Genomic DNA, 14359 nt, shown 5'->3' with positions numbered 1-14359 from the left:
CCTCTGATCGAATCACATTCGGCTGCGTTGCTCGTCAACTGCGTGCAACCGCCCGTCTTTCCACCTCCCACTCTCTCCCTTCCGCCTGGTCTGCCCATGACTTCGCACTCATTCAGTTGCTCGGTTGGGGCATATCCCGTCTCGTCCTTCTTTTGCTTCATGCATCATTTCCATTACCACGACCCGACGACGACCTTGAAAGTTTAACCGCATTCCTAACGCTCAAACATAAGACGCAGCAAACGACGGGCCAAACGGATTCTTCCCCCGCCACCTACCGTTCGGTCCAAGTCAGGGGTGCGCATTTTTCCAGAAATTCCCCAGTTTTGTGACAACTCCCGGCTTGCTTTCGACGACTTTGGGTCGGTGAGCAAAACCCCGGACCAGGTCCTGCCTGCTTCCTTTTCCTTTCCGCAGCTTTCTCGACACCCAAACACTTGAACCATCCAACCCTAAACTCGAACGACGGTCCGCTTTGCATTTGGCTCCCATAACTTTCTTACCCACCCTCGTTCGCAACTCACTGTCGGTCGTTTCTTACCTTTAACTCGGTGTGCCGACAGTATTTCGACCCCATCAACCTCTTGCTCCGACTCGAAACCCCACAGCATTCGGCTAGCTTTCGGGCTACGCATCCATGCTCCGCCATGTCCTCCCAAGATCGTGACATCGAGGTCGATGTCGACGCTGATGGCCGAGTAATCCCCCTCCCCGACTTTGGGGACATGCGCCCGCGCAAGGAGGCCCAGAAGAGTGACAAGAGCGAGAAGAAGGCCTCCCGAAGCAAATCAGAGCGCAGCAGCAGGACCGACAGAGAGAAGGGAGATAGGGAACACAGACCCCACCGCGTGAGCTCCCGCTCCTCCAAATCGAAAATAGCAGACGGCAGCGGCCTCGGCAGTGATACGCATTCCTACTCCCACCGCCGTCACCGCACCCGTGAAGAACGAGACCGCGACCGAGAGAGAGATCGCGCTCACGATCGCTCCTCGTCCATGACCGACCTGATTCCCGAAATGTCTCGGACCTCATTGACTGGTCCGGCTTCGACTGACCGTATCTCGCTTCCCTACCCGTCCTTCAGCAAGGCACACAGCAAAGAAGCCGTCCGCAATAGTCGCGAGGATGTGTCAGGATCCGGCGTAGGTGTCACGAGGAGGGCCGATCCATTCACTCCCGAGGCCACGGATCTGGGTGATAGCGAGCTCAAGCGATCCCAGAGCGTCGATCACTCCGAGAAGCAGCGCACAAGTTCGTCCAAGAAGGAGTCGAGGCCGCCTAGTCCGCCCGAGACCGACCTGTCGGGCAAGAGACGATCGGCCACCCCTGAGGAGTCGTCAAAGAAGATGCGCGAGGAGCGCTCGAGCTCGAGACTCAGTGGTGAGACATCCAAGAGAGATCGGGACGACAGGCCGAGCTCGCGTCTCAGTGGTCTCTCGAGATCTGGCTCTAGAGCCGACGACAAGTCCCGAGTGAGCTTCAAGTCAAAGACTAGCAGTCAGGCGACGTACGTAAAGTCGCCAGCATTCCCACCTGGTGTTCAAGAAAGCCTGAACATCAAGCCGAGCACTTCCAGGTCGTCCTCAAAGCGGAGCTCGTCGAGCAAGAAAAGTCGGCGGTCAGAGTATCACGATGGTGATTCATCCCCCGAGAGTCTGCAGGACTCGTCTCCCAGGACCCCTACACAAGCGCCGCCGTTCCCGCCACCCTTCGCTATGAGTGACAAGCCTCTAGGGCCCCCTCCTCAGGTTTATCCCGAAAACGACATTACACCATCGGCCACTCCAATGACTGATATGCCTCCTCCTACGGGACCCCCTCCTCCGCCACCACCACCTCCGGCGCTGGATGTACAGGAAGCGCCACGGGTCGACTACCTTTTACAGAATGGCGGACTTATTCAACCAATCCCCAAAACCTTTCTTTCTGTTCTGCCTCGCCAGAATGGCGCCCGGCCATCGAACCCACCCCTTGTCGGCCCGCAAACTTTATTCGCCCCTTTTTTCAACCTACTGGACCAATATAACTCGGTTCTCGGCCGTAACGGCTCAGTAGCAGTTGCCACTGGTCATCGATCAGTAGCTCGTCGTCTTCTAGACCGCCTTGAAAACGTCTTTTCCAGAGAGCTTCCTGAGCATGGATGCACTTGTGTAGTTTGCGAGAGGGGCCCTGACATTCAGCATCGCGGCCTGGGCTGGGGCGAAGTTCTTGAATGGGTTAGTGGCCGCATCGATCTTCCGCAGTGGCCGCCGTTTGACCTGGCAAGCTTGGGATCCAATGCCGCCGAAGTATCGGCAGAGCTGCCACCGCGGCCCGATTCACCAGTCAAGATCGATCCTGATATTGCCGAAGAGTTCCGTGAGCACTACCTCAGACAGTCGAAGAAAGTCAGGGGAGCCGTGGACAAGTGGCTCAACACCTGCGGAGAGACCACCGCGCCCCCACCCCAAGATGTAGACGACGAGACGCTCACATTTGCAATTCTCACGAACATGGATCCTGAAGACCAGCCGTATTTTAACGCAATCTTGGCTGGCTCCAACCACCCTAAGCCGGCAACAAGAGCTCCTACACCATTACACCGTCCCCGCCCGGATCTTCTTGTCAGAGCTGGCTTGGCCCTGCAACGTCTTTATCGATTGCAACAAGTACCCCGAGATGCAGAGGTTGCCATGTACCTCGTCAAGAACCCCCACACCCACGACCTCCTTGTCACTATGTCCGATATCAACACGCAAGAGTGGGAGATTTTGACTTCGGGCAGATTCGATGGCTTCCTCTGGTCTGGAGCTGATGGCGATGATACGCCCACAGCCGATTCGCGCGGCGCCACCCCTGCGAGCAATTATTACCCCTCTCGGCCGGGGACCATGAGCCCCAGTGTGCGAGGAACGCCAGGCTTCTCAGCATCTCGCAACACTACACCATTCTCCGCCTACTCTCGCGGCGCTACCCCTGCGTCATTTGTGAGTAATGCATCATCCGCGGCGGCCAACAAGCAAGCAGTATCCCGAGACGAGGAGATGGAGATGGCCGTCTTGGCAGAAGTAGAGCGAGAAATCTACCAGGGCATGGAGGCGTTGGAGGACGCATTTGAAGCCCTTCACCTCAGGGCCGAAGTCGTCCGGACGGGGTTGCGCAACCGCGGAGCAGGATTGATGCACAGCCTTCAAAGCCGGCGGCGGATTGATGTCCTGCCTAATCCGGGCTCCGGCAACTCGCAGTCATCAGGCTACGAGCGGCCCAGCTGGGCTCAAGGCGATTACGACGCCAACAGCGACAGCGAGTGGGGAGGCGACGACTTCGAGCTGGCCCCCGATGATTCGGCGAGTAACATTAGCAGTTCCCGCCACCGACGACCCAAGAGACGTACAGAGCGACGGACACCGGCGCCCATTGAGGAAGATGACGAGGAAAACTGAACTCTACGATAAAGGAAAAATAATGAAATGCGTTTTTGATTCTTTTGCTCTATGAAGACTCTCTCTGTAAGAGTGAGCAAAGCTGTTTACGAAAGGGGTCTAAAAGATGAAACGAAATGATGTCAGAGTCACGAAAGTTTTGGTTGTTTGGAATACCAAAGTGGAATTATGCGATGAAAGCTTCCTGTTCGCTGTCACTGAAGGTTGGGATGGATGTTGATGCGATGGCCAATGGTTCGTGAGAGCTTGGCAAACAGGGGCCAGCTGGAGAAACTTGGATCGTAACGCCTTGATGCAGTCGTCTGAGGAGTGGAAAGTGTACGGAGGGAAGGTTGTTGCTTATTTCAACGGATGGATCAAGGTACGGGCAGGACGTCGACGCAAGATCATCCTCGTGAGCGTCAGAGGTCTGCTGAAAGTCGTGATCCTTCTCATTTGGTCATGGGAGGCTCACAAGCTGCCCATTGCAAGATTGTCATGCGCTCCTTTGCCCTCTTTTAAAGCTTGACTCGAATCTTTTTCGGTTGCATTGTCATGGAGTCTTGGGTATTTCATCCCGTCATGGGGCGATGATGTCACTTTCTTACTCAAATTCAAACGTTTCTAGGCCATGGTTTTTGTCTTGTTGACGTGTTTGACTCTGCTCGTTCGCGGTTAATGCATCTCGTGAGGCAGATGCTCTCATCTCTGTGTGACACTTGTGAAGCAGGTTTACCCCCGCCGAGATGGACCGATCCTCGTCCTCGCCGTCGTCCTTCTTGGTCACTCTATCGACTTATTATCCCAAGGAAACAGGCGAGGATATGAGGTATGAAATCGCCGTATTTGAATTAACGAAAAAGTTTATGCACCCGTGTCTGTCTACCTATCTATCTCGTGGTTTACGCTCAACCACTGTCACCTGAAGTTGCTTTCAGTCAGATCCTGTTGATGGACCAAAGCGATGACATCGATAGATCGCCGTGCGTAGTAGGCACTCTCCAAATTGGCTCTGTGCTTTTCTTCTTTACGCTGATGACATGAACCATGGCTCAGCGCAAATCTCTTTCCCTTCACACGAATCTACTTCCCCCAGTTTCTCCAAGCTCGTAGCCACCTCGGTCCAATCTGTCGCCTATGGAAGCCGTGAAGATCTGGCCGATATGACGCGTGCCTCGCTTCAGAGCCTTGGCGTTCTTGCCTGCAGACTCAAACGCCTTCAGCTCCTTTCTGACCCTCTTGGCGTTCGACTTGAGGGCTCTCTTGTCGGCCTTGCTCGACTTGTGCATAGCATTGAAGGCCTGGTCGAGGGGGAGAATCACGTCCTAGAGGCGCGCTCGAAGGGTCTGGTTGTCGTTGCGGAGCTGGGCCAGGGCGAGGCTTTGTTTCTCAAGTAGAGAGGAATGCGCCTCTAGTTCGATGGTGTGTGCAGATATCTCTTCGGCCAGTTCATCAACGAAGCTCATGAGCTTGCCGAGTCTCTGTGTGTGGTCGAGAAGCCGACCACCTTGGTCTTGGAGTTGAGAAGTGGAATTACCTGAGAGAGTAGCCAGCTTCTTGCCCTTGCGCAGGGCTCGCTTGAGCTCCTCCGTGGAAATTCGCTCCTTTTTCTTCGAGGAGGATGAGTTATTACCCTGGGGACTGTTGGGCAAGGAGGGCACGTTGTGTTGGATCAATATGGGTGACCTAGGGTCATCTTCCGATTGTTCTATAGACGTGACGACGGCATCGGTACTCGGAGAGCGTTCAACTCCAGCATCGGGCATGGCTCGGTGATATTGACTGGCTGATGCCTCAGCTTCCGACTCGCCCTCCTGACTGCCAGTCGTCATGGGGAGCTTTATGGACTGAGAATTGAGTGACGGCAATGACGTCCCCTCCCTCCACTCTGGTTGTTCCAGCTTCCGCAGAAGGTGAAGCCTGCCGACAAGGTTGGCCGGAAGGCTGGACATCCTTGTCTGCTGGATCTTTAATCAACGGAATTGCGTTGCTGATAGTCGTTGCCCTCTGTTGCTTCTGTCCTTGAGCCAGAATCTCTTCCAAGTTGTCTTCTGACTCGGATTCCAGGTCCCCAGAGTCACGCTTCAGCTTAGGTGATACTCTGGTAAACTTCTTCTTATGGGGTGGCAATGTTGGATTACAGCACTTTTCCGCGTCCCAACCTGCCGTTTCTAGCTCGGTGACGATCTCCTGCGGCAGAGTGAGACCATTAGAGCGTCGGATCAACTCTATCATTGGCGCTGGATGAGCCCGTTGCCCATTCTTGGGTGTCTCCCAGTAAGGTATTCCATGAAATGATGATAAATCTACTGCCCATTGAGGGCGATTGGCTTCTTCTGAACCTAATCCCACAGGAAGGCGGCAAGTTCATTCTTGATAGCCTTATTTCAGGCTGGGCAGCTGCTGCAAATGGGATCCTTGTGGCGCTTGGCCCATCTCTCACAGCCATTGAGTTTTCGACCGCTATATGGCCTGCGGATCACGCTCGCCGGCATCAGGGCGGACTTTGACGGAGAGGCCACTTCTTTCTGAGCAGAAAACTGTGTCGTACGATGCTGAAGTGAGGCTGTCGTTGTCCGTGGCGAGTCGGTGGTGATGAGCCTGTTGGAGGAAGTTGGTTTTGGTTTGGCTGTCATTTGGCCAACAGAAGCGGATTGGGAAAGTACAATCGACTGCGGCAGTTCCTGTCTAGCGGGCTCCAATGACGAGATTGCTTGAAGCGGACTACGTCCGAGAAATGAAGATGGAAAGGTGGGAGCTTGGGAAAAGGCAGAAGGAAGAGAGCCAGGGCCCGAGAAAGAAGGAACGGTTTCCAGCTGAGCCTGCCTTCTGCAGCCTCTTTGGTAAAACCGGCTCGGAATCATAGCATTTTGAAGCTTCCTTTCTCGGGACTGCAAGAATTTTGGTAGGCTCCGGAGGAAGCTTCAGCCTGTAGACATTTCGCAGGATTTCTGATGACACAGGAACGGAGTCTGACCGGGGACGAGTGAGCCGCGGATAGCCAAGTGGTGAATCTTGTTCTTTTTGCGCTAGAGACTATTCTTCTTGTCCTGTGGGACAATCAAGAGCGAAAGATGCACGAGGAATGGCCAGGTAGATGCCCAAGCTCTGTCGCATTTATTGGTGTGGAAGGGAGCAGGTGTGTTCAGTGGGTGAGAATGATCCGAGATTTATTTCCAGTTTTGCCCATACCTTCCGCGAGAGGAGTCTTTTGAGGGAAGGTGGCCGATTCTGTCGTGTTTCCTGAAAAGGTCCCTTCCCTTTCGTCGACTTGTGTCGGATTTTGTCTCCTTAAAAGATAATGACTCAAGAGATCGAAGGCGATGTTCACAAGAGAAAAAAGACGGAGGGAATGGGCTTAATATGATGGCGTTGCTATATATTTGAGCGAGGAGCGAGGTATATCCAGGACGCATAGAGGTATACGAGCAAGTTGGCCTATTGGAACTTGATGAACGAAAGGTGAGTCCGTCAGACCTCAGATGTTTTCTACCCCAAGCAGTCGCTTCACATGCCTCTCATCTTTTCATGAAGTAGAACTAGAAGGCCTGCGGAACATTGTAAGTACCATCACAGTCTGTGTTGTCCATCTCAAAAGCTGTGTTACATTCATGAACACCCCAGCCTGGTGACTTGAATAGGCTTCGCTTAACATCCAGTTGCTTTGCAAAGTTGTATCCAAAGCCATTATGCGCTTCCTACCTTACCTAACTCATGGAACGTGAAACTGGGACACATCTGTATCAATGCCGTGGTTTTTACGTACCCGGTAGTCATGCGAGTCCGGTTTCTGCTCGGGCTATTTGAATAGCTAGACAACATCGAATGTCTGAGCATTCGCGCCTTCGCCGATCGTCCCCGAGGTCAGTCAATCACTCACCAGCCTGGAATCCATTTCCTTCCTCGAGAATCCCGACATATGGTCTGCTACGAAACCAACGACAAAGATAGGTATCCATAGTTGGTGTAAGAACGTTCCCAAGCCGCTCCCTCACGCGCATCTCTCCCATCATCAGCGTCCCCAACCACTATCTCCAACACATGCGACCACACCCACTGGAAAATTCGGGATCCCGTCCGCTCTCCCATAGACAAGCCAGTGAGGGCCAGAGTAGTAGTCAGGTCGGTGACGACTGGCGAATGCCTGGTGTTGCATGTATCCTTTTTGCACATTTTGCACAACCTTGCTTGCCTGGATGATGTCTGTGTCTGTGTTGTTTTCTCTACAGTCCAAAGTGCGCGGATGGTCTGTCTATTCGCGTATCACCTCCTCCACCCTCCTCTGACTACCCTTTTTGGTAATCATACGATGTTCGTGCATACGGCAGCGTCTAGACTACCTTGTATACCAAGCAATGTTTGCATAGAGACGAGGTGTAAAAGTAGTCATATATTCAACCTTAACGCGAAGGCACAATACGTGTCGGTCATGACGAGTGAGTAAGCAATCATCCCATCGCCTTATTATGGCCCCTTCTAAAGTTATGAACACCTCATACGATATTATCACCACCGGACCATACCCTTGATGGAATGGAACCGCATTGAAAGAAAGGAATTGGAACGCTGGTTGTGTGATCGTTTGTACATCCATATCCCTTCAAAGGATCCCCTCAACATGTAAAGGACAACGAGACCAAGGTCCGTTGAAATGATTTTTGAATTGTTCGAGGATTTGGGGGAATTTTAACTGCTTACGACCTTGGGCGCATCATGAGCTATACATCCACACAACACGCGGGCCTCCCGTACGATGCTATGCCTGCCGCCGGTAAAAAAAAAAGACGGCTATGACGACGACAATCGGAACATCCTCTGTGGCGCCCATGGAAAATCCGAGCAAGAACAACAACAAGTCCCATCTCCCCCCCCGCCTGCTCCCCTCTACAACTGCCGACGACAGGGGAGGCTGTATTTTCTTTTTGGGGACCACTCAGTCTTTCCATACATCTGCTCCCATATCCAGCTGGCTTCCGGCCATCGTTTGCACGCTCTAATGCTCTTGAAGATCTTCTTCCTTTTGGACCTCTTGTAATCTTTTAGGAATGGGGTAATCGTAAATCTTTGCCTCGTCAGTCTTTCCTGCAGCCGCTCGTCCACATCGACAGTTGGCAGCTTTGAGCCTTGTCCGCCGGCTTTGCATTGCGGCAGTGGCTCTTCGGATCATCTCGCGTCTCCCTCATAAGTTCTGAGCTGGGGCGGTCAGAAAACACTAAAGTCTTGACACGATCCTCACAGCGGGATGAGAGGCCCGGCTCGGTCATCGATGAAATCTCCGGTAGGGCTCTTAGCTAGCACCACCGTTGACAGGGGCGGCACCTTGTTGCTGAGCAAGAGCCAGTTGGGCAGCCTGGGCATTCTCGGTTGCCTTCTGCATGACGCCCTGCAGGGCAGCCTGGTCCTCGGCGGTGAGGTGTGACGCCAGAGACTGGTAGAATTGAGGTTGCTCCTCTTCCATCTCTGCTCAGGAATTAGCCTCTATTCATACAAGCCAGTACTGCCTGGAACTTACTCATCAAAGTCGCACTGAAAAGTTGGTAGGGGTCCACCTTGTCCAGAGGAGACTCAAGCAGAACGCTATCCTCTCCAAGGTCGTCCTCGGACTCAATGTCATCAACACCCCGGCTGAACTTTTGGGCCTCCTCGTTCAAAAACTCCAGGTACGCAGTGCTCTCATCACGACCTTCGTTGGTCTCCTCCTCCTCGGGCTCGTCCTCGACGTTCCAGTTGGCTTCGTCTTCAGCCCACTCGTCCTCTTCACCATAGTCGTAGGTGCCAGCGTCGAGGTGGTAATCATCCCGAAGTGCCTCCTCGCGGTTCTTCATAGCAGCAGGCAACGTCTTGAACAACTCAGTAACACCCTGCAGCAAGCGAGGCCATCCGACGGCAATGCTCTGAGGAACCTGGTCCGCCTTAAGGCTGAGCAGAGCCGCGATGGCGACGATGCATAGCTTCTTGTCGTGCACTCTGGTGAAGTTGGACATGCTACCGAACCACAAGCTGAAGAACCGGTTAGTCCAGCCCTTTGTCTCGAGAATGTGGAGAGTAAGAATAGGGTTGTAATGGATAGAGTTAATGACTAGCTCCATGAGGTGGATCTTGTAAGCCTTGACCTTCACATCCTGGGCAGTGAGGACGGTCATGGCGAACTCGATGAAGCGCAAAACATAGTTGTCAATGTTGCCGCGAAGGTTCAACATCATAGCCTCAGCCAACTTGCAAGCGCAGATTCTATCAACGCCTCCAACCTTGTTGTCGTTGAACATATCGGAGATCATGGAGAAGAGAGCCTCGATGTACTCGGGCTTCTGCACCAGCTGACCAGCTCCGTACTGGACAAAGTTGTCCAGGGCGGGGAGCATGTCCTCCAGGTAGAGCTCGGCACCAGCCTTGAAGGTGGCGTGAATGAGCTCGAAAGCCTGCCACATGGTGGGAGAGATGCCCTTGGCAGCAAATGTGCAGCTGTCAATGATTTCGAAGACTTCATTATACAAGTCGTACAGCTTGTTCTCAAGAGTCACCTGGATAACAGGCATGAGAACAGCCTCGATGTGAAGCAAGACATCGGGAGTGCTCTCAAGGGTGAGGATGAGAGTTCCAATGGTTTGAAGAACACCGAGAGCAGTGATGCTCTTCTCATCAAGGTAGTCGCCAAACTCATCCTCGCCATTATCCTTGTTCTTGTCCAGAACTTCGCGGACAATGCGGAGGTAGGTGTCTCTCAGCTGCTCGCTGAGAGCGACCGCGAATGGCGTCAGCTCGGTGGCGAAGACCTCAACGAAATCCTCCATAACGTTGGCGAGAGCATCAATATCGGCCTCGTTGGCAAGCTTAAGCAGCTGCTGCATAATGGTAGGGATGCTCTGTTGCATGCTGGTGCGAATGATGTCATGTCTGATGAGAGGCTGCAGGGCAAGGGCGGCAGTGACACGCACAGGCAGCGCAACGTCTGCCATGCAGTCGAGGATGTGACGGTAGATGGTAAGGAGGTTGTTCTGGTCCTGGAAGTTGAGCTGCTCGAACTTCTCGATGGTGTCGCAAGCCCGCGCGCGGAGGTACCCCTGCTGGCTCGTGAATTCGGGGAAAACGTAACGGACGAGGAAGTATTCGACCTGGTCGGCGATGGGACTCTTCTTGCCCAGGATAACCGGCGCCAACGTGCCAATCATTCTCAGAGCACCCTCCTTGGCGATGTGGTTCTTCTTGTCCTCCGGCGCCTGCTCGTACTCGTTGACCACCGCGTTGACAAACTTGAGGATCTCAAAGGTCTGCTTTCTTCGGTTCTTCGTCAGGCCGACGAGGAAGTTGGTGGCCGCAACATCAGGAGCCGAGGCCTCTTCGTAAAAGTTGAGCTTCCTGTGTAGGTATTCATCCGGCTCATCCTCGAATTTTTCAATATCCTCCTCGGACAGGCAAAGGACGGGGAACACGAAGTGCATCACCAGGTTCTGGAGGTGAGGCTTCAGGTGGTTCCACATCTCCTTGGGGCGTACCGACTCGTCGAGGAAAACCAGGGTGTATGATAGACAGGGTCTGCTGAGCCAGGCCGTCTTCGCAACCCATTTCTCGATCTCGGCCAGGTAGTGCTTGAGAATCTCAGGCGCAATCGTAGCTGAAAACTCCTTGGCGAAACGAGCAGCGTCTTCGTCCTTTGTGTTGGTGACAGATTGGGGGTTGCCGTGTCTGATACAGCGTTAGCCAGCCCACAAAAGCGCCAAATGATTCTTGTCCTAGTTTTACCTGATGAACAGTCTGTTCAAGTTGAAGTATGCCCACTTCTTGGCCTTCCACCAGTGGTGCTTTTCACGCTCGTATGAATCATCGGCCATGGCACTGGCGGGAATAGTCTTGGAAACGGTCTGGAGGAAGACAGTGCACCAGCCAAAGTTGGTTTGCTGGGCGCGAAGGAAAGCGGAGAGCTCGAGCTAGGACAGTGTCAGCTAAACAATACCAAGCCAGGCACAGGAAGAGGCTTTGTATATACCCAGGTCGCGTGCTTGTAAGCCTTGAGTGCCAAGTGAAGCATCTCGCCGGCCTCATCGCTCTCTTGCGCGATGAGCTCGTTGCAAATAGCTAGCAGTCTGGGGAAGCTGGCCTCGATAATCTTGTCAAAATGGACTCTGTTGTCGCCGTCTGACGACTTGAATCGGTAGGCGCGGCAGATGGCGAGAAGACATTGCAGACCAGCCAGAACGGAGGCGGCATCGTTCGTGTTCAGGAGCTGCATGGTGTAATCCATAAAATTGGGCCATTTCTCGGGGAAATCGAAGTGCAGGATGCGCTGGAGGACGGGGATCAGCTGTTGCCGGACCAGCCCCTGAGAGGCGGCCATGATGGGCAGCAGGCGGTCGCGGAAGCGCGCCTTCTCATCTTCGGCGATTTGTGTGTCGTTCGGGTTGTGGTCCGACTTTTCCCATCCGCGATTTACGCGGTTCTTGATATAAATAACGGCTAGGAGGAGGGTCCGTTTAGTATGTCTGCTTGGCTGGGCGAAGCAATACGAGAGCAAGGTAGGGGGGGACGGGTTTCGAGGGTCGTCCACGTACTTGATAGTCGCACACTGTTGTCTTGCTCGTTCTGAAGGACCTCGAGGAGAACGTCCATAAACCCCGGGTGCTCTTCGATCTACATGCCATGAGGAAATGGGTCAGCCAGCAGATCCAACACTAACGGCCACTCCGTGCCTATCCTCCGTACGACCCGGGGCCGGCCATCTGAAGCGGGCAACGGGGCTCGTATCGGTGCAAGACGTGTTGCAAATAGGTATGCATCTCGTCCGTGTTGTATACGTCTGTATATGTGCGTGCGGTGCGATGTAGTGCGGATCGTCCCTGGCGCAGTAATGGAGGGGCCATTCGTGGGGGAGGGGGTGGGATCTCAAGACGAGAAGGGGGCAGCAGCAAGCGAGCGGGAAAGGAGGAGGGGGAAAGGCAAAAGAGAAATGACTGTTCATACCTGCTTCAGCTGAATCTCAGCCCGCCGTCTCGTGTCGGCATCGGGGTCCAAACTGGCCGCGAGCAGGCCTCGAATCGCCGTGGTGTCCATCTTGGGTGAATTGACGGGGTGATGTCGAGGCGAAGGCGGGATAGGAGTTGAGAGGAAGGAAAGCGGTGCGGGTGGTGAAGACAAAATTTTGGGCGGGTCGACTGTGTTGCCTCGAAATGGCGGGGCATGCCACGGCGGTACGGTGTGTGTGTGTGGGCGTAAGTGTGCGTGCGTGTGTGCGGGTGTGGGCGTGCTACGTGCTGTGTGCTGCGTATGCGCTGGGCTTCTGTTGTTGCTGGGCTGGTGCTGGTGCTGGTGCTGTGAATGAAGGCCCTGTCAGGTCAAGGAACTACGGAAGCCAAAAGCAAGGGTCGACTGACTGCTGAATGACTGACTGACTGGATGGTAAGGAAAGTTGGCTGAAAGGTGTAGGTAGTAGGGGGGAGGGGCGGGTATGAAGGGTCTAGTACCTAAGAAAAGGGAAAGGAAGGGGACAGGAACCAGAGTTACCGGCTAGGCAGGGTACCCCGTGTCGCACCGGGATTCCGCGGCAAGGCCAGGTACTGCTGGATGCTTCCAAGTTGCCAAGGCATTGAATGAGCTTACCTGTTCAGGCCTGACGTGTAGCTGGTTGTTGATGCGAGGCGTCGGGTGGCCTTGGGCGGCGGGCTACCTTGCTTCACTAACGTAAGGCCGGCAGAGGAAAGGGAACCGTATTTAGGGAGGTTGTAGGCAGCGGTACCTAGCTGGTGGCTGTCTCTGCCTTCCTGTCTGTCTGTCTGTCTGTCTGTCTGTCTTGGGAAGAAAGAAATGTCTGTGTGTGTGTGCGTGTGTGTCTGATGTACGTGTATGATGAGACGGCGCGGCTTCGAAGGCACATCCAAGGTGGTGTAAACGCTGCAGATGATTGGTGGCCAGCGGGTTTCTCCAGCTCTGAAAGATGACAACAATGAACAATGCCTCCTTGCTATAGTGTCTCCAACTCTGTAATGCTAAAATCGTTGAGAACTTCAAAAAAGGAGACGAGAGGAAAAGAGTGAGAGCGAGAAGTGGATAGCTTGTTAGACATGCCAGGTTTCCTGCCTGTTCATTTTATCGTCTACTATGCTATTTCCAAAAAGCAATTCCGACCCTTACTTTCTGTCGCCTCTCGCAGACGGGTGGCAGACGGCAATGACAGTCGTGGCTGGGCTGGAATGCGGCGGACCGTGGACCGTGGACCGTGGACCGTGGACCGTGGACATTTATTTTCATGGTTGCGACGGATTCGGGATTCAGTCTCAGGCCGCCGAGTGCGCAATGCGCTCCTCTCGTCTCTATAGCGGTCGCAGAGGCACTCGACGTTGTATCACAATATCCGTTTTGGAGTCTGCTGGAAGAGTCATGAACGACTAGCTCAACCGACTGTTGTGTTGTGCGTATTCGCAAGACCATGCCACCTGGTATCTTCTTATCACGACGAGAGACTTCGGGGTTGGATGAGACGATGCCCATCATCCCAAGACGAATAAAGGTTACCTTTTGTGTGTGTCACGATACGTGCTGTGCTTGTTTTGGTTGCCCATTTCCTCTTTGGACAGATTCGCGGATGCAACCGCGTCTCAGGGAAATAGGGAGCGGCAGAAAGGTGTGTGTCTGTGTGGGAATACCGTCTTTGCAAGTCCAAGCAAGCAGGGGACTGGCTGCTAACACGAAATCCACGGAATTGGTCGATGCTACACTGCCCTCCTCCCACCCACCTTGCCACCTTATTCGTATCTTTACACTAGCCAAGGCACAAACAAATACACCTACATCAATGCCTCGCTAGATAATGTTTGCTTCGTTCCTGGTTGTCGCAGCTGGATATTACCAGGTACCACGGAGTCCCCACGAGAGCAGAGACGCAGCAGTCAAGGAGTGCGTTCCGTCGCCCTCGAGCTACTCAACTTAACGTAATTACCCAATGTACGACCGACAAGGTCCGCAGATGT

At 53.7% G+C, this 14359-nt stretch overlaps 4 protein-coding genes across 4 annotated transcripts; 1 reads left to right on the top strand and 3 right to left on the bottom strand.

The window, feature by feature from the left end:
- Positions 1-647: 647 nt before the first annotated feature.
- On the top strand, positions 648-3422 carry CORC01_01396 (uncharacterized protein; the record flags this gene model as incomplete). Its single annotated transcript, XM_022613051.1, has 1 exon — positions 648-3422. One exon carries the CDS (start codon positions 648-650, stop codon positions 3420-3422), a length of 2775 nt encoding a protein of 924 aa, XP_022480479.1.
- A 1052-nt stretch (positions 3423-4474) lies between these two features.
- CORC01_01395 (uncharacterized protein) lies at positions 4475-4690 on the bottom strand (the record flags this gene model as incomplete). The annotated part of the gene is made up of 1 exon (XM_022613050.1): positions 4475-4690. The coding sequence occupies one exon, from the start codon at positions 4688-4690 to the stop codon at positions 4475-4477; it is 216 nt and encodes a 71-aa protein (XP_022480478.1).
- A 36-nt stretch (positions 4691-4726) lies between these two features.
- On the bottom strand, positions 4727-5353 carry CORC01_01394 (uncharacterized protein; the record flags this gene model as incomplete). Its single annotated transcript, XM_022613049.1, has 1 exon — positions 4727-5353. One exon carries the CDS (start codon positions 5351-5353, stop codon positions 4727-4729), a length of 627 nt encoding a protein of 208 aa, XP_022480477.1.
- A 3335-nt stretch (positions 5354-8688) lies between these two features.
- Positions 8689-12979, bottom strand: CORC01_01393 (importin-beta domain-containing protein; the record flags this gene model as incomplete). The annotated part of the gene is made up of 7 exons (XM_022613048.1): positions 8689-8861; positions 8914-11084; positions 11142-11326; positions 11386-11852; positions 11948-12026; positions 12357-12639; positions 12897-12979. The coding sequence occupies 7 exons, from the start codon at positions 12977-12979 to the stop codon at positions 8689-8691; spliced, it is 3441 nt and encodes a 1146-aa protein (XP_022480476.1).
- Between the last annotated feature and the right edge of the window lie 1380 nt (positions 12980-14359).

The sequence above is a fragment of the Colletotrichum orchidophilum genome, assembly GCF_001831195.1.
Source record: "Colletotrichum orchidophilum strain IMI 309357 chromosome Unknown Scaffold_7.1, whole genome shotgun sequence".
In the NCBI taxonomy this organism is placed as follows: domain Eukaryota; kingdom Fungi; phylum Ascomycota; class Sordariomycetes; order Glomerellales; family Glomerellaceae; genus Colletotrichum; species Colletotrichum orchidophilum.
This window is presented reverse-complemented; position numbering and strand designations above follow the sequence as displayed.